Raw genomic sequence first — 20452 nt, 5'->3', positions numbered from 1 at the left:
TACACTCTCTTATTTTGTTTATAGTGCAAAAAAAGAAAAATCGCAGAGATGATCAACACATCGTCGCACAACCGCGCAATTGTCCGTTAAAGCGACGCAGTGCCAAATCGCAAAAAAATGGTCCGGTCATTGGGCAAAATTTTTTTCCATAATAACCAGGCTCAAAGTTACCAACCAAAAAGCAACAAACCAAATTAACCCGTCTTGCTGTATGCATTAAAAACAGAGGTTTAGTTGCACGCATTTGCAAATTCCTGTGTAAGCTGCAGGCCCCGTCAAGGCACTCTGTGTACTGCAGTCCTAACTCTGACCTTTATAAAGTCTCCTTTTGTCAAACCCTGATGCCAGCAACTTGCAGGGGGAGCTGGTGGTTTTTCTGTTGAAGAATTCTACCGTTTTTAGGAGGTCAGTCGAACTAAAATGGTTGTGGCCTAATGATGTCTTTTAGTTGTCTGTCTAGATCAGGGTTTGACAAATTTTCTTGGAATCTAGGAGCCAGATAAAAGTTAGGAGCCAGAAAACGCACCCCGTCCCGACGAGCTTGCGCGCAGAAGCGAGCGCATACGTGAGCAGCGCCCGCATATGTAAACGGTGTTCAAACCACACATGTGAGGTATCGCCGCGATTGGTAGAGCGAGAGCAATAATTCTAGCCCTAGACCTCCTCTGTAACTCAAAACATGCAACCTGTAGATTTTTTTAAACGTCGTCTATGAAGATTTTAAAGGGTAAAAGTTTGTCGGCATTCCACGAGCGGACGCAATTTTGAAGCGTGACATGTTGGGTATGAATTTACTCGGTGTAACATTATCTTTCATAATATAAAAAAAAAAATGGGGATAACTTTACTGTTTTTTTATTTTTTAATGAAAAAAAGTGTAATTTCTTTCCCAAAAAAGTGCGCTTGTAAGACCGCTGCACAAATACGGCGTGACAAAGTATTGCAACGATCGCCATTTTATTCTCTAGGGTGTTAGAATAAAAAAATATACATAATGTTTGGGGGTTCTAATTAGAGGGAAGGAGATGGCAGTGAAAACAGTAAAAAAAAACACACATTAGAACTGCTGTTTAACTTGTAATGCCAACGGCCACCACCAGATGGCGCCAGGTCACAGAAGGAATCTTGGGCCTTCACAAGGCTGCAAAGCCGTGGCCTAAATTACCGGCCGTTGCGGGCCCGCCGCGATTGCGTGGAGGTGGGGGCGCACGGAGACACCGGATCCTGTGCCTCCGTGCGCCCCCACCTCCCCGCCACATGATCGCGTGATGGCCGGTAATTAAGGCCGCAGACTTCTAGGCCGCAAAGCCGCGACCTCAATTACCGGCGGGCACGGGCCCCAGGTCACGATTTCTTGTCGCAATTGCGACCTGGCGCCCGGATTTTGTCGAGCCCTGGTCTATATACAAGATGAATTGATGAAAGCTGCTCACTGCTAAAAACTTTAATGGTCAGTTTTTTGGTGTGAACTAGAAAATAAAACTGTCCTCCTAATTGGTTGTTGTTGACAGTAGTCCTGTTTTACCATAGTTGAAGATTTAGATCAGCTCCATAGTATCTTTTGTGTTAACTTTGTTTTTTTTCTTTTCTTTCCAGAATTCTTCTTTGACTTGGAAAATGACCTCCCTGATGAACTAATTCCCAATGGAGATTTGAACCTCTTGGGTGGAGGGCTAGGACAAGATGCAGCTTCCCAGAACAAGCAGCTGTCCGATCTCCTTCGTGGAGGAAATCCAGGGCTGGGCGCTGGCATGGGAAGAGGAGGTTCAGGTAGCCCTGTGCAACAAAGCATGGGAGGCCAGGGCCAGCAAAACAGCCCAGGCCTTGGCAACTTGGGCGGTCTCAACAAGAGCCCACTTAACCAAGGACTATCTGGCACCCCACCGTCTGGATTAAATAAACCAGCTACTGGCACGCCTGGTCCATCTGCACCCTCGTCCCAGTCGCAAAAACAAGTCGGCATGGTGGCAGGCAGCCCAGCTGCTCAACAGGCCTCTGCAGGACTCTGCATCAACTCTAACTTCAACCAAGGGCACCAAGCACTGATGAATAACAATTCTGGGCATGCACTAATGAGCCAAGGCCAGCCTGCACAGGGACAAGTCCTGAATGGCTCGCTGGGACCTGGAAGCCGAGGTCGGGGTGCAGGTCTACAGTACAATACTTCTACTTTACAGACCGCCCCAGGTAGCGTCCTTGCAGAAACATTGACACAAGGGACGACAGCAATGCCACAACACACAGGCATGACCACTGCCCAGACAGGACCCATGTCCAAGGTATGTGCTGCTTTACCATGGCTTTGTATACTTGGTTTACTATTACAGTGCAAAACGACATCTACAATTGGAAACTCCAGTTTAATTAAAAAATGTCATTGTTTTGCTGTATAAATATGACCTTTCAGTTTCCTTGTTTATATACATTCTGGCAAGACCTTTTAAAAGGGACAGCACACCTTGTAAAAACGGTGACTATTTACCTTTCCAGTGTTGAAACACCAATGATTTCCTTCTCCAAGGCCACTGCAGGTATTTGACACTTCGGGTGGGTTGAATGCATGTTACCCCTGCTGCACGCTATGGTTTCTTCTGCTGGCTCGTATGTCCTGTGGTGACATGTGGACCAGCAAGAGTGTATGATGGAGGAGCAGTTCTTATACACACCCAAAGATGCCGACTACTTGTAGCTGCTGTCAAGAAGCAGAATGGTGGTTTAGAACCGGAGGCTCTGGATATATTGTCACATCTTTTACATGGTGGGAATTCTGTGCAGGTGACACTTTAGTCACTTTTTTTTACCAGTCTATCCATTCGATTTGGCAATTAAAGGACCATTGCATCCAATAATGGTGTTTTTATGGGCAGAGTCTGGTGGGCTAGGGGCCCTTTCACACGGGCGGATCAGTAATGATCCGCCTCCGTGTGTCTGCAAAAGCTCAGCGGGGATCCTCCGTAAAATCCCTGCTGAGCTGTGCAGGGACCGCCCTGTCTTTTTTCTCCGCTCTCCCCTATGGGGATCGGATGAACACGGTCCGTATGTCCGTGTTCATCCGATCCGGCAGACGGAAGAAAAATAGGATTTTCTTCCGTCCGCAAATGTGCCGTCCGCAAATACGGACAAATTACGGGTGTCAGCGGATGGTCATCCGCTGACACCCGTAATCACATAGGGACCCATGTATGTTCCGTTTTCATCCGCAACGGACGGATGAAAATGCGGACATACGGTCCGTACGTGTGAAAGGGCCCTTAGTTGGCTGCTGTTTTTCATTTGCCTTTTAAAATCACAACAGTGAAATTTCACTTCTATATCTGCAGACTGTTCCTGTCCACCATGGAAATTTGGATGTTCCTATTCACCTTTTTTCTGCTCAAGCTTTTTTAGTAGCATTTTATATGTTCTAAACTAAAAACATCCGTTGCAGAGAGTGGGAAACCCTCACTATGGGCACGGCTGGGTTGTAGACCCATAGAATTGGGTATAGGGATTTCTCCAGTCAAGTCCCAGAGAGACTGAGGTGGTTTAACCACTTGACCACTGGGCACGTAAACCCCCTTAATAACCAGACCAATTTTCAGCTTTCGGTGCTCTCACAATTTGAATGACAATTACTCAGTCATACAACACTGTACCCAAATGAAATTTTCGTCCTTTTTTTCACACAAATAGAGCTTTCTTTTGGTGGTATTTAATCACCGTTGGGTTTTTTATTTTTTGCGCTATAAAAGAAAAAATGAAAATTCTGTAAAAAAAAATAATTTTTCTTTGTTTCTGTTATAAAATTTGGCAAATTTAGTATTTTTTCTTCATTTTTTTGCATAAATGTGAAAGATGAAGTTACGCCGAGTAAATAGATACCCAACATGTCACCCTTCAAAATTGCACACGCTCGTGGAATGGCGCCAAACTTTGCTACTTAAAAATCCCCATAGACGACGTTGCAGGGTATTGTGGGGTATTGTGGGGGCATTGCAGAGTGTGGGGGCATTGCAGAGTGTGGCTGGTACTGCAGAGTGTGGCTGGTACTGCAGAGTATGGCTGGTACTGCAGAGTATGGCTGGTACTGCAGAGTATGGCTGGTACTGCAGAGTATGGCTGGTACTGCAGAGTATGGCTGGTACTGCAGAGTATGGCTGGTACTGCAGAGTATGGCTGGTACTGCAGAGTATGGCTGTGGGGGCACTGCAGAGTGTGGCTGTGGGGGCACTGCAGAGTGTGGCTGTGGGGGCACTGCAGAGTGTGGCTGTGGGGGCACTGCAGAGTGTGGCTGTGGGGGCACTGCAGAGTGTGGCTGTGGGGGCACTGCAGAGTGTGGCTGTGGGGGCACTGCAGAGTGTGGCTGTGGGGGCACTGCAGAGTGTGGCTGTGGGGGCACTGCAGAGTGTGGCTGGTACTGCAGAGTGTGGCTGGTACTGCAGAGTGTGGCACAGGGAGGGATCGATGGCTGGATCTGTGACTGCATGTGTCACAGATCCAGCCCGCAGCAGCAGCAGCAGCAGCTGCTGCTTCCGCTCTCTCCCCAATCCTCTCTCACACTGTACTGTTCGGTACAGAGAGGAGAGGGAGGAACCGGCGTCATCACATGACGCCGGTTTGTTTACTAATGATCGCTCCGTCATTGGACGGAGCGATCACGTGGTAAATCGCCGCTATCAGCGGCGATTTACCGTGATCCGGCGGTCACGGAGACTCCCGTGTGCGCGCCCCACAGGGAGCGCGATTCTGGGAGGACGTACATTGACGCCCTCCCAGAGTTAAGCAACCGCCTTGTAGACATATTTCGTCTATAGGGCGGTTGCTAACTGTACACAGTGCAAATTTGCTCGATTTCCCCTTTAACACGAACAGTGTTGACATGGGAATCCCTCCTGCCGAGCCGATGTGTTCTCCCAGCTGGGGGAGCGGGGAAGCCGACCCGCCGGGAAACGACCAGTGATTATTATAGTTGCATCAATTTTTTATTTTTATTTTCCTTTCTTTTTTAACCGGTGCTTGTGCAAATACTCGGTATCGATATTGGTGCGTCCCTAGTAATTTTTACTAGCGGGTATATGGGCCACTAAAGTAATCGCATGCAAAATCTGGCAGGCTGGTTGATCGATCAACATGGTACATTCTGGCTGCCCATATAGTGGTTCCTGCTGAACTGGCTGAGATTTAAACCACCTATGGCTGGCCTAATGTTTCAGTATGCACCACAAGGAGATTGACATTGGGTGGGGCTGATCCTTTAGGCTCGGTTCACATAAATGCAAATCTGATGCGTTTTGAATCCAAGCCTTAATATTCAGGATAATGCAGAGAAAAGTGCTCCAGGATGGGACTACAGAGCACTGCAACATAGTCTTTGGTGGAGTCTGAGAAAGATTGGAAGTCAATATAAATGAATGTAATAACATTCACCTTTGTATGACACTGTATGGATTTAAAGGGGTTGTAAAGTTAAAAAATAATTTCCCTAAATAGCTTCCTTTCCCTTAGTGCAGTCCTCCTTCACTTACCTCATCCTTCCATTTTGCTTTTAAATGTCCTTATTTCTTCTGAGAAATCCTCACTTCCTGTTCTTCTGTCTGTAACTACACACAGTAATGCAAGGCTTTCTCCCTGGTGTGGAGAAAGCCTCTTGAGGAGGCGAACAGGAGTGTCAGGACACTCTCTACTTTGCAGATGGCGAAGAGAGCTGTGTGTTAGTGGGCGTTCTGACTTTCCTGCGCGCCCCCTCAAGAGGCTTTCTCGACACCAGGAAGAAAGCCTCGCATTACGGTGTGGAGTTACAGACAGAAGAACAGGAAGTGAGGATTTCTCAGAAGAAATAAGGACATTTTGGGCTCTTTCACACGGAGCAGATCCGTATTGATCCCCTCCGTTAGCCCCAGCGGGGATTCCTCCGTTAATCCCCGCTGAGCTGTCGGCGGACAGGGCGGTCCCCGCACACAGTGCAGAGACCGCCCTGTCTCTCCTCTGCTCTCCCCTATGGGGAATCGGATGAATACGGACCGTCTGTCCGTATTCATCCGATCCGTTCCGCCGGACAGAACAAAAATAGGGTTTTCTTCCGTCCGCAAAAGCGGATCTTTGCGGATGGTTGCGGACGTTAGCGGATGCATCATCCGCTAACGTCTGCAATCCCATAGGGATACATTACAAGTCCGTAAACGGACCGTTTGTCCGTGCGTGTGAAAGGGCCCTTAAAAGCAAAATGGAAGGATGAGGTAAGTGAAGGAGGACTGCACTAAGGTAAAGGAAGATATTTAGGAAAAAAAATGTTTTACCTTTTACAACCCCTTTAAAGCGGAGTTCCACCCAAAAGTGGAACTTCCGCTTTAAGCACTCCTCGCCCCCTTACATGCCACATTTAGCATGTACATTTTTTTTGGGGGGGGGGGTGGGAGTGGGGGCTTCGGTAGTAGTGGGACTTCCTGTCCAACTTCCTCCTTCCGCCCAGGGACCGCCTCGGCAACTTTTCTTCTTGCCTTAGGCCGCCCCCCTCCCTTTAAGCGATCTCCAGGGACACGTTACGAGTCCCAGGAGATTGCCTGTCCATTCATAGAGCGCATGCGTAGTGAGTACCCGGCTGTGAAGCTTAAAGATGTCACGGCCGGGTGCCCACACTACGAATGGAGGTGCCGGCCGGAGAGGAGTGGAGCTCCGGGTGGCTACGCTGCTGGACCGTGGCGCAGGTAAGTGTCTGTTTATTAAAAGTCAGCAGCTACACTTTTTGTAGCTGCTGACTTTTAATAAACACTAAAGGGCTGGAACTCCCCCCCCAGTGTGTGTAGGATTTGATCTCGCATGTAGCATCTTGTCAACTTGATTGATTTCCCTGTGTAGTTTTAGCAGATGAAAGCTGGTAGCCAATGGCAACAGATTTGTACTTTTCCCCTATCAGCCCAGTATAGATTTTAGACGGTCTTCAGGAGATGGTTTCGGACCCCCCTACAGAGTTCCCTGCCTCCTCGCTGTATTCGTGTGGTTTCTTGTCTTGGTTGCTAGAGCTGCGTTTGTTGGTTGCTCTGTGTGTGTTTGCCATTTAGTAGCTGTGATATGTTTTGTACTGCTAAATGTTGTGTTTTTTTTTTTTGTTTTTTTTTTGCATTTTGAGAAGCTGCTTTATTTGTGTGATCAGTCCCTATGTGTGTCTTTAAATTACTAAAAAGCACAGAGCTGCCATTTTTATATACAGCAAGTGAAGACCTTTGTGCTGCCATCTTTTACTGAACCGAGGATAAAGAAAAAGTGCCCATACCAACTGGTCAAACGCAGACTGGCAATTCTTTTTCCTGAAAGCCGTTTTGGTGTTGCGACATCGCAGCAGGCACGCAGCCATTCACTTTCACCTAAACTCGCTAAATAAACGTACCTGTGTTGGAGTGACTCGCTACGTGCTGTAACTACCGCTGCATTACAATAAATGGTGCATTGGCAGCCCATTCAAATAAATGGGCTACTTTAACACAGACGTCATATGGGTATGAATGGATCCGAACGGGTTTAAAAAAATCTAAATGGGTATGCTTGTTAAAGGGAACTGTAAGAATGGAAAAATGGAAGCTACTAGCGCTGACTTTAAAGTATTATTAACCAATTGCCACCCAGACCAATTCTGACATTACTCTGCTTTTGTTTTTTTTTTGCTAGAAATTATATACATTGTTTTTTATTTTTTCCAGCAGACACCCTACCTAGAGCAGGGGTGTCAAACTGGTGGCCCTCCATATATTGCAGAACTACAAGTCCCATCATGCCTCTGCCTGTGGAAGTCATGCTTGTAGCTGTCAGCCTTGCAATGCCTTGTGGGATTTGTAGTTCTGCAACAGCTGGAGGGCCGCCAGTTTGACACCTGTGCCCTAAAGAATAAGATGTCTGTCATTTCAACTTTTTATCTCGCTGTATTTGCGCAGCATTTTTTCAAACAAGTTTTTTTCCAAAAAAGAAAAAGTTTCATGCTTAAATTTTTTTTATAACAAGTTAAAGTTAGCCCAATTTTTTTGCATGATGTGAAAGATGATACACCGAGTAAATAGATGCCTAACATGTCGCACTTCAAAATTTGCACACACGCGTGGAATGGCACCAAACTTCGGTACTAAAAAATAGGGGGCCCCGGGCACACGGGGGCCCAAACAGCAGAGGGAATCGGTGTGGTTGGACAGAGGGGCAATTACAGGATGCCCTGTGCGGCTCTCTGCAGCAGCTGAAAACTGGTTTCCCTCCCCGCCGACTTTAGCTGCTGCAGGGAGAGACAGCTGCCGGCTTCCCTGCCCCTTTAATAAAAAAAATAACAAATTGTAACCCTGTATTGTTTTAATCCCTTCTAAAATATATACGGTACTTTTTTATATATAAAATGTTTTTGTTCAAAATGTAAAAAAAAAAGGGCTAATTCACACAGCTTTTCTGTTATCTTTGTGTCCCGCTAAGAATGATGTTAGTATATTTTAAAGCGGTTGTAAACCCGCATCAAAATGTAATTAATTTTTTCTCCTGCAAGGCAAAAGTCATAATGAGCTAATATGCACCGACATTTAAAAAAAGCTACAGGTTGCATGTTTTGAGTTAGAGGAGGTCTTGGGCTAGAATTATTGCTCTCGCTCTACCGATCGCAGCGATACCTCACTTGTGTGGTTTGAATACCGTTTACATATGCGGGCGCTGCTCACGTATGTGTTCGCTTCTGTGCGCGAGCTCGTCGGGACGGGGTGCATTTTCTGGCTCCTAGATTCCAAGCAAATTTCTCAAACCCTGGTTTACACACACAGATCCCAGTTCTCGCTCTGTCATGCGTGATTGTGGGTGCTCGGCAATCATCGCGCTCGCATCGGTTTTGACAGCGAGACGCAGACACGTGGGCCCCCCCTAGTGGCCAAAAGGCGATGCGACGTAAGATAACGTTGTTTCGCCATTCTGTCACAGTAAATGTGTGGCGGCTGGTTGGGAAGTGGTTAATCTGACTTAATTTACAGACAGAAGTTCATACCTTTTTGATCTAAAAGAACTTTGTTACAATGTTTCTCTTTAGCGCTGTTGTGAGAAACTCCCCCCCCCCCCCCTGTATTTATTTTTTTGGCAGCTTGAGCATAGAACTCTCTGCACTGAATCAGGGAAATGCTTTAAGATCGGGAGGGGGATAGAATTGTGATCTCAATTCTTTAACTACTAATCACGCCGATCTAGTATGAGTGTAAATTTATTTAGATGGCCAAAATAAATGAATATTCTACACAGTAGAATACATTTACGCTTGACACCATACACGCAATAAATGCACGTAGATGAGCAACAGCTTTTTTTTTTTTCTGCAAAGGTCTGGCAATGGAAAAAATCCAGCATGATTGAAGCATACGTTCATATGCCCATGTGCACAAGGCCTAACCATTGCTTTGCACACTGCTTTTATACCAGCTGAAGCCTTGGTCAACAAGGACTCATCTGTTTGTGAATAAATTACCCTAAATTTCATTGATTCTGGTTCTGTTTGTAAAACGATTGCTTCCACTGTTTGAAGTCCTCTACAATGACTGTAAAGGATCTGCATAATGATATGGTGACGAATGTCAGGTCCGAGTAATTCAAGTGGTTCTAAAGGCCAAAGGATTTTTACCTTGATGCATTAACCACTTGCCGACCGCCGCATGTATATGTACGTCCACAGAATGGCACGTACAGGCATATGGGTGTACATGTACGTCCATGCCTTTCCGCGGGTCCGATCGGGAAACCCCCCCACCCCCGCTACATGCGGCGGTCGGATACCCGCGGGGAGCGATCCGAGACGACTGCGCGGCTATTCGTTTATAGCCGCTCCGTCGCGATCGCTCCCTGGAGCTGAAGAACGGGGAGAGCCGTATGTAAACACGGCTTCCCCGTGCTTCACTGTGGCGGCTGCATCGATCAAGTGATCCCTTTTATAGGGAGACACGATCAATGATGTCAGTCCTACAGCCACACCCCCCTACAGTTGTAAACACACACTAGGTGAACCCTAACTCCTACAGCGCCCCCTGTGGTTAACTCCCAAACTGCAACTGTCAATTTCACAGTAAACAATGCAATTTAAATGCATTTTTTGCTGTGAAAATGACAATGGTCCCAAAAATGTGTCAAAATTGTCCGAAGTGTCCACCATAATGTCGCAGTCACGGTCAAAATCGCTGATCGCCGCCATTAGTAGTAAAACCAAAAAAAAAAAAAAAAAATGCAATAAAACTATCCCCTATTTTGTAAACGCCATAAATTTTGCGCAAACCAATCGATAAACGCTTATTGCGATTTTTTTTTTTTTAATTTTTTTTACCAAAAATAGGTAGAATATGTATCGGCCTAAACTAAGGAAAATTTTTTTTTATATATATATTTTTGGGGGATATTTATTATAGCAAAAAGTAAAAAATATTGCATTTTTTTTAAAATTGTCGCTCTATTTTTGTTTATAGTGCAAAAAATAAAAACCGCAGAGGTGATCAAATACCACCAAAAGAAAGCTCTATTTGTGGGGAAAAAAGGACGCCATTTTTGTTTGGGAGCCACGTCGCACGACCGCGCAATTGTCTGTTAAAGCGACGCAGTGCCGAATCGCAAAACCTGGCCTAGGCATTTAGCAACAAAATGGTCCAGGGCTTAAGCGGTTAAGGTAAAAAAAAAAAAAAAAACACCTGTGTGGAGCTCCCCCACCAGCCCCCCTTATACGGAATAACTTTTTTGAATTAAAAAATAAGAAAACTGTTAAATTAGCCCAATTTTTTTTCTTATATTGTGAAAGATATGCAGAGTAAATTGATACCCAACATGTCATGCTTCAAAAATGCGCCAACTCGTGGAATGGCTTAAAAATCTCCATAGGCAAAGTTAAAAAATGTCTACAGGCTACCAGTTTTGAGTTGCAGAGAAAGTCTTTTGCTAGAATTATTGCCAACGATACTAGAGATGCCTCGCATGTGTGGTTTGAACCAGGGCTGTGGAGTCGGTAGATAAATGTTTCGACTCCGACTCCTCAGTTTTATGTACTTCCGACCCCGACTCCGACTCTCCGACTCCTCTGTATTAATATGCGAATGTATTTTATACATTCCTTGAGTGAAAGAAACGCAACCTACCACAGGACTACTGGCTGGGAAGCCAACAGTCTACTGTATTGCACAGTTTAAGCAAAAGACAAACCCAATGAAAACAATCAAGTGACTGGATAGTAGCAGCAGGCATAAACATCAGGAACAGGATCTTTACCAGTTCAAAAATACAAACCACATTATTTGGTTGTTTTAGAACAAAAACAAAGCTTATCTATAATGAACCAAAAACAAAATCTGCAAAACCTAGAAATGGTTTATATTAATCTTGAAATGTAGTTCTAGGCTTAGCAAATGCAAATCAATTCAATGTAGAGTTCTAAGGAAGAGAATTGCCTCTGCCAGATCCTCTTTCATAGAGGCTCTTAAGTCAGACTTTATTATTTTTAGGGCTGAAAATAATCTTTCGACACTGACTTGGGTGGGTGGCATTGCAGTAACTATTCTGGCCACATCACTAACGATCTCTGGATAAACAAGGATGGCTTCTTCAACAGTAAGTTTTGATGAGCGATCATACTTTTCAACTTCTTTTAGTGCTTTATAAAACTCCTGTTGGAATTTTTTTATTTGGACACTTACTGGTTCTCTAACATGCGTTCCCTGTAAAAGCAGAACACAACACTATGGAAAGTATAAGTATTGCAGCTCCTAATTGTGCGTTGCGTGCCATATAGTGAAGCACATGAAAAGCATGCTTCTTCACGGTCACTTAACGTGTTCGTTTTGCGGTTACGTGAGGCACTGCATGCATTGGTCTTTATTCTTACAGTAGAGAAGTCATTAATTATAACTTTTTGTGAATTGGGACATTTAAACTTGCTTTTTTTTTTTTTAAATTCCAATCTAAATTTAGTAGGAGTCGGAGTCGGTGCATTGTTTGCCGACTCCGACTCCAGGTACCCAAAATTTCCCCCGACTCCTCGACTCCGACTCCACAGCCCTGGTTTGAATGCCGTTTACATATGGGGGCGTGACTTGCGTATGCTTCTGCATGCAAGCACCAAAGGAACGGGGCACTTCTTCAACAAAAACAAAAAATTCCCCTTTAAGACCATTGGGCGGAAATTCCCTCACTCAACTTCATGCTTCTAAGACTGCATTCACACCTGAGCATTTTGTCGCCTGAAGCGCGACGCTCAAAAACGCTAGAGGGGGAAAAAATACATTATTCCCTATGGAGATGGTTCACATCTCCACTCCAAAACGCCTGAAGCTCAAACAAGTTCCGGACCCCCGCGCGAATCGGGTGGTTTGGGCGTTTTTGAGCGTTTCTATTTCCCATAGAAAGTAATGGAAACGCTTGATTCAAGCGACTAGCGCGGCAACGGGCGTTTTTGTCGCTTTAATCAATAGAACATTTCACCCAGGCAGAAGATAAAAATCTACCAACATAGCAAAAAGTGATGAAAAGATGATAATTTTTCCTATTGGCTAAAATAAAAAACGAAGTGCAAAAACGTCGGACGACGCTGTATGCAAACGCGCAAATAAGCGCGACAAAACGCCGGAAAAAACGACCAAACTACCTACGCTCAGGTGTGAATGCAGCCTAAAGGGAAAGGACTGGATTGTCTCCGCCGCTACCGACAACTCTGATAAGTGGTGGACTGAATCGTCTCCCCCGCCACCGCTGAATGTGATCTTGCGGCAAATCCGCTGCAGACACCACTTTTATCTGAAAGCGGTCAGCCCACAGTTTTTAAAAATACCAGGGTTATTATGGCAGCTATCTGCTGACATAACGGTAATCGGCGTCAAAATACCGACGTATAAAGTGGGTGTAAACCCGATTTCATGAAATTTGAGCTGGGCACATATATCTGCAGTATTTTTTCTTATCTGAGTCCTGTAGTGTTGTTCTGTTATCAGCCTGATAACTTCTGACAAGTTCTCCAACTGATAAAAGCAGCCAGCGTTTTGTGTTAGGGAGGATGCTACAAATAGATTAGCAGAAAGCTATTCAAGGAACAGATCTGAAAGTCTCTACCTATGAGGAGAAGGGGTGTGTCCCTTTCCTCCAATCCGCTGTCTTGGCTGTATACCCAGACTTCCCTGCAGTGCTGAACAGGAATAGAAAATCTCCCAACAGGATCTGAACTTTCTAAAGAATATATAAAGCTAAAGACAGCAGATATGCATGTAAAACTTATGTAGGGAGATTTGTTTCATTGCTGTGTATCATCTGAGGCTGTTTACTTCACAGGGTATATGTGAGGGATTAACATCCACTTTAAGTGTTCTTGGGAACACTTTCTTACAATCCAGTGTGAGTTAGAGCTGCATGATTAATTTCGGAAATTCGTTATCGCGATTCTCCACCCCCCCACGATCTCAATCCTGGATTTGAACAATTCTTATAGGGTTAAAACAAATTGTCAGCTTACATTTTGAGGAGGTAAAAAGCATGCAGCGATCAATGGTGTCCCCGGGATGCTGGCATTAGTATTGCGGCATGATGTTGAGATTGCCTGTATCGGAGCAGAGGAGAAGCTGTTGGCCGCGACGGAACCAGCGTGGAACACATATGGCGGAGATACCAGAACTGACGTCAGCGAAGAACGTGATGGTGATGCTGTGAATTGGCAGTATCGCGCTTCTTCCCAATGAGGTCCCGGACAGCGCACCCTTGCTCCCACAATTGTTTACACGAGTCGCACTGGCAATTTTTTTTTATCTACTGAAATGTGAGCTGCTAATATTTACTGTCTATTTTTAAGAATCAGCAGAGTCTCTCCTGTAAAAGTATGGAAATAGAAAAAATGCTCACCTTTTAAAATAAAGTCTCCTCTCTAAAAGCTTTTGAGAATCGTAAGAGAATCGTGATCTTTATTCTAAGCAAAAGAATCGCGATTCTCATTTTTTCCAGAATCGTGCAGCTCTAGTGTGAGTTCACTCTGAGATATCGGAAAACTCAGTATAGTTTTTGTGGGATGTTAAAATGAAATACAAGTAGGGTTGTCCCGATACCACTTTTTAAAGACCGAGTACAAGAACCGATACTTTTTTCCAAGTTCTCGCCGATACCGATACAAAAGTCATGTGACAGTTTGACGGGTGGGCACTAATGGGCGGCTGGCACTTGCGGGCACTGATGGGCGGCTGGCACTTGCGGGCACTGATGGGCGGCTGGCACTGAAATGCTGCAAAAAATGACACAGGATTTAAAAAAAAGCTATGCTGCAACATCCATCTTGGTACACCCTGCACTTGGCTGCAGTAAGCAGCAGCAGACCTCTTGTTACACCCAGCCCATATAGCTCGGGCTGGGTGTAAAAAGGTGTCTGCTGCTGCTTACTGCAGCCAAAATCCTTTGCATCCTTGATGACAGCATTTAACCACTTGGTGCCCACGTTATAGCGGAAAGACGGCTACAGCATGGGCTTAAAATGCCGGGAGGGCATCCATGTACGTCCTTTCATGCTCGCGCGCTGCACATGATTGGCGGAAACTGTGATCGCTGAGTCCTCTTGACTCGGCTGATCACAGATCAGGGTAACGGTCCAATCACAGCAACCCTTTACTATGTGATCAGCTGTCGGCCAGTGACAGCTGATTATGGAAGTAATCAGAAGCCGGTTATCTACTTTTTCTTTTTTTTTCTGTTAATCTGCTTCTGGTACAGAAAAATTGGTCTCCTCAGTGCCCATCAGTACTGCTAATAAATGCCACCCCTCAGTGCCCTTCAGTGTCGCCTACCCGTGCCTCCTAGCAGTGCAACCTTATCGGTGCCTCCTGATCAATGCAGCCTATAGGTGCCCATCAGTGAAGGATAAAAATGATCTGTTTGCAACATTTTATAAGAAACTATAAAAAGTTTGTTTTTGTTTTTAAAATGTTGGTCTTTTTTGTTTAGCAAAAAAATAAACTGTTGCTTAAATACCACCAAAAGAAAGCTCTGTTTGTGTGAAAAAATATACAAATTTCATATAGGTACAGTGTTGCATGACCATGCAATTGTTATTGAAAGTGCAACAGAACTGAAATCTGAAAATTGACCTAGGAAGGAAGGGGGTGAAAGTGTTGAAGTGGTTAAAGCGGAGTTCCACCCAAAAATATAACTTCCGCTTTTCGGATTCCCCTCTGGTGTCACATTTGGCACCTTTCAGGGGGGAGGAGGGGGCAGATACCTGTGTAATCCAGGTATTTGATCCCACTTTCGGGCATAGGTCACCACGTCGGCACCTCCTCTGTCCCCCTCGCTGACTTCTGGGAGACGCACAGGTCCCAGAAGACAGCAGGTATCGCGCAGCGTGACTCGCACATGCACAGTAGGGAAACAGGAAGTGAAACCGCAAGGCTTCACTTCCTAATTCCCTTACCAAAGATGGCACCTTCACCCGAGAGCCAAGGGACAGATCTGCTTTGGGTGCCGACCATCGGACAGGTAAGTGTCCATATATTAAAAGTCAGCAGCTGCAGTATTTGTAGTTGCTGACTTTTTTTTTTTCGGCGACTCTATTGCCAAGGAGAGTAGCTGGCCTTGCAAAAGTTCACCAACTGAGTAACGTGTTCACTGTTTTTTGTCAGTGTCCAGCTTAGGAGCGAGTGTACCTGAGCATCTGAGGTCAGTTGGATGTTTGTCATGCTTTTCCTATGCTTTCACTTTGACTTTAAAGCAGGTGTGCGGTGAAAAAAATAAATATTAAAAGCCAGAAGCTACAAATACTGCAGCTGCTGACTTTTATTATTAGGACACTTACCTGTCCTGGAGTCCAGCGCCGTCCGCAGCAGAGGACGAGCGATCGCTCGTCACTCTGCTGCTCCCCCCCCCCCCCCCGCCATCCTCGGTGAGGGAACCAGGAAGTGAAGCGCTCCGGCTTTACTGCCCGGTTCCCTACGGCGCATGCCCGAGTCATGCTGCGCCTGCCGATTGGCTCCCGCTGTGTACTGGGAACCAAGTGTTCCCAGCACACGGGGGGGGGGGGGGGGGGGGCGGGAGGTGACGTTGTGGCCGGAAGTGGGTGCAAATACCTCTTTAGACAGGTATCTGCACACCCCTCCACCCTGAAAGGTGTCAAATGTGACACCGGAGGGGGGGAGGGTTCCGATCAGTGTGAGTTCCACTTTAGAGTGGAGCTCCGCTTTAAGGCTCAGTTCACATCTATGCGAGTGCAGCGATACCTGCACTCATAGTAAAAACATGCTGCTGTAAAAACACAGCACATTTGTGGTTGCTGGAACCGCAGGAAAATCGCATGGTCAAAATTACCATGCAATTTCACTGCAGGCCGCGTTTTGAAAAAGGTGCATGTACCTTTTCTGCCCAAGCGAACATGGTCCACATACTTGCAAAGGTGGGAACCGAGCCTAATGGAGGAATAAAGTAAAAGAACGGTTAACCGATTTTCAAACTGTAGACCAAAATGGGTGGCTGGGATGTTATAGGTCAAAAACACACATATGATTATATAAAATACTTTATTAAGCATGTACTAAGCTAAAAACACATAGACACAGGATTCTAGTTGGCATGTGAACAATAACCAAACGCTCAAAAAGCCATACAGTCAGGTGTGTCCTAAAAATAAAAGACGGGAAGAGTAGGAAAGGTTCACCATAGAGAAACCAACAAGTTGGGTTCTGATTCAGGACCAGCAGGTAACTATAGCTCCCATATGGACAGAATGGTGGCCAACAGCGCCGCCCTGTTGAGACCCCCCCAAGCTAACAAAGAAAAAAGGAAAAAATATACCTGTTGTGTTACTGGCCAGATCACCAGTTTAAAATGGAGGTGGAAAAAGCCAAATAAAACAAATGCAGCCATCACATCTGATGGGTAAGCTCTAAAATATTAGTGTTTTGGTTTTAATACCGCTTTAAATGTTGCTCAAAGAATGAGATTCCACAGCTGTGTCTCTGTTCAACTAGATGGGGTGTGAATGGATGGCTGTCATTTTTTTCCCCTTCTTATTAAAGCTGACGTTTTGGTACAATTTTTTTTAATTTTATTTATTTATCTTTTTGCTTGGTTACATTGGGCCATCTCCGGCCAATGCAAGTATTTGTATCTCATAACTTACCATAAGCTGCAAATCACTTCAAATGGTCACCTGTACGTTCTATATCTAGTTGTGATGGCTGATTGGACAATATGGAGAGGTCACTGCCTCTTCACCTCATTCAGTCAGAGAATGCCTTCTATTCATTGAAAAAGATCAAGGCTTTAACTACATGGCGGCAGTACCCAACAAGCGACCCCCTGAGCTACAGCTGCTTGGCATTGGACCTGGAGAAATGCTGTTATCCATATTGTAGTGGCGACTACTTCAGTGGTTTGCAGTTTTCACATAATGAGATTTGCCCACTTACATTGGCCCAGCTTGGACTAATGTAACTATACCAATAAAAATGGCACTCATAAGTTTGAAGTCTCTTTTGTAGGCTATTGTGTAAAAATCCATACATGTTTGGGGTGCTTGTTTGTGTGGCTTCTGTAGCTTGGATACCTGTATTTTCTGAGGGTGATGGCAGCTGTAACCAAAAAAAATGGAAGTCATGGCATTTATTCTATAACATTCCCTATCCCTAGTCAATATCACCCCCACAATCTGCTCTGTCATTGTAATGTGACTATATCAGATATTGGCAATTACTTTTTTTTTTGTATTTTTTTTCTTGCTACTTCCTCTGGACCAGGGATACTAAAATAACGGCCCTTCAGCTGTTGTAGAACTACACATCCCATGAGGCATTGTAACTCACCGACGTTCACAGACATGACTAGGCATTAGGGTTGGCCGATATCACTTTTTTGAAACCGAGTACAAGTACCAATACTTTTTTTTTAATCTCATGTGCCTTTTTTTTTTCTATTTTTTTTTTTTATTTTTTTTTTACATTGCTTTTTAAAAAAAAATCTTAGGGATAGTGGATTGTGCATTGTCAGTGTGTGTGTGTGTTTTTTTTTTATTATTATTATTATTATTATTATTATTATTATTATTATTATTATTATTATTATTATTATTTACATTTTATTAAATTATTTATTGCAATATATATTTTTTTTTTTTAAAATCAGCCCTGTTGGGGGGGCTTTGGTGAGGTCAAACGCACCTCTTGCCCTGTTACTTTTTGTAGGCTCCAGGATAGGCAAGAAATGTCAACAAGTTTTCCTTTAGGCCTCTTGATACAGAGCTCCATAGTGACCAGAAATTGAGTCCCCAGTGCCTGGGCTTTTGCCAGCCCACTTACCGCCAGGAGTGAGCAACTCCCAGTGTCCGACACCCCAGACATGCAGCGCCGGAGAGCAGATGTAGCTCCAACATCCAAAAGCAAAGAAAACGCAAGCTCTGCTGCTCACCTGCAGCAGAGCCAAAGTTGTTCTTCCTCTCCACACACCGGCACCCTCCGCCCCCTCCCCAGCATACCTTCCGTGCAAAAAGGCTCCCACACACACACACACCTCCCTCGGCACCAGCCGATTTGTGCGCACCTGGGTTTGCCCTTCTTCCTTGCCAGTCCCTGTGTGCGGCACTGGATACAAGCAGGGAGGTGAGCAGAGTCCAGCCCACATGCACACCAAAACCCTCAGCCCCAACAACCTCAAGTGTCAAATCACCACACTTCTAGAGCCCCAGAGGGACACACACCCCCTGAGCCCACCCAGCAGCATGCCTGGCTCCAGTCTCCTCCATGTGCCTTTTGGAGTTTCTTGCTTCATTGTTCCTTCTGGAATCAGGTGAATTGGGGCTTGGAGAACCTTCCATACTTACAGCCGCTCTGGTCTTCTACCAGGACATCATTCTTCAATTCCACAATCCAGTCCTGGTTTTTTAAAAGGTAGCTCCACCTTGTCGACCATGGTTTCAGGTTGTGACATTTTTTTCCCTGTAAAGTAATCTTTATTTTATTTTCTCTTCCGTTCATAGACGGACACCGCATCCTTTGACAGTAGGGTTATATCCGCTTCCCTTTAGGAGAGTTTAGGCAGAAAAAAAGCACTTTAGGTGTTAACACATTCCTCAGTGCAGCTCCTCCCAGGGGGCGTGGCCCCCCGGGTATAACCCACACCCAGCTCTAGCAGCCTCAGCTTTTTTTCCTGCCTAACGACAGGAGAGGTCAGGCACTTCTGGAGTCCTGTACCATGGTTTCAGGTTGTGACATTTTTTCCCCTGTAAAGTAATCTTTATTTTATTTTTTCACCCTTCTGGTTTGAATAGTAAGTAGCTTCACGCTAATGGTCTATAGCAGGGATATGCAATTAGCGGATCTCTAGTTGCAAAACAAAGTCTCATCATGCCTCTGGGTGTCATGCTTGTGGCTGTCAGTCTTGCTATGCCTCATGGGACTTGTAGTTCTTCAACAGCTTGAGATCCGTTGTGTGTGTGTGTGTGTGTGTGTATGTGTGTATATATATATATATCTATATATATCTATCCCTGCTCTATAGTTTGGTGCTTCCTTCCCATGTTGAGACATTCCTCTTTCGATATTTTAATGGTCTTTGGTAATCCGGCACGGTTCCTTTTTGTTTTTTCCTCCTGGTCCTATGTTCCCCCCCAGTGAGGGTTTTTGTGCCAGTTTCAGACATTTGGTCCTTCAGGCTGCCCCTGCGTTACAGGCAGGTATTCCTCAGTTAGTGGTTGATTGCTGATGCCCAATTTTGGGCTTCTTGATGGTGAAGACATTTTTTGTTCCTCGGTGGACAAGATGGAAAGTAGTTTGGGGAGACTCCCGTAATACAATGAGTGTCGTTCTTGAGTTTTTAGTTTACCAGTCACACTCCTAACACATAATAAGCTTTATCAACGTTTTTACTATTTTGTACCCTCCTTGTGCTGTGATTTTGTTCTACTCTATAAGCATTGTGATACCTGCTGTACCTCTGAGTTGTGTATTATTACTTTCTGTAAGATTTATTATTCTGAAGAATGCAATACAAATGTATTTTATTTCTTAATAAAAAAGGAAAATGGGATTCTTTGCACTTGTCGTAAAATCTTTTTCTTGGAGTCCATTGCAGGACACGGGCGGGTCCCAACCCTCCTTTAATTATAATCAGGCCCCTGGTACTGCCTTGTTACTTGAGATATGCTTGGTAGTAGGAGATTATCCTGGGCTGGCCTTACATTTTATGCTTGCCTTTGTGCAGTCATCTTGTAGGCCAGGGCTCGACAAATCCCGGGCGCCACGTCGCCATGGCGACTAGAAATAGGGTCCTGGCGACTGGTGGGTCTGGTGGTGAGCCATTGGTATTACAAGTTATTACCACCAGATGTGTAAGCTGGCGCCATCTGGTGGTGGCCGTTGGTATTACAAGTTAAGCATTACAAGTTAAACAGCAATTCTAATGTAATTTTTCACTATTTTCACTGCCATCTTCTTCCCTCTAATTAGAACCCCCAAACATTATATATATTTTTATCCTAACACCCTAG

At 44.9% G+C, this 20452-nt stretch overlaps 1 protein-coding gene across 2 annotated transcripts in view; it reads left to right on the top strand.

Moving 5' to 3' along the window:
• LOC120943332 (CREB binding protein) overlaps window positions 1-20452 on the top strand; it is a 98719-nt gene that overhangs the window by 36670 nt on the left and 41597 nt on the right. For both annotated transcript variants that reach the window (XM_040356567.1, XM_040356566.1), the window contains exon 2: window positions 1597-2279. In XM_040356567.1, the coding sequence (XP_040212501.1) occupies window positions 1597-2279 (683 nt within the window). The remainder of the gene's footprint in view (window positions 1-1596; window positions 2280-20452) is intronic.

This window comes from Rana temporaria, chromosome 6, assembly GCF_905171775.1.
Source record: "Rana temporaria chromosome 6, aRanTem1.1, whole genome shotgun sequence".
NCBI classification, from domain to species: Eukaryota; Metazoa; Chordata; class Amphibia; order Anura; family Ranidae; genus Rana; species Rana temporaria.
This window is presented reverse-complemented; position numbering and strand designations above follow the sequence as displayed.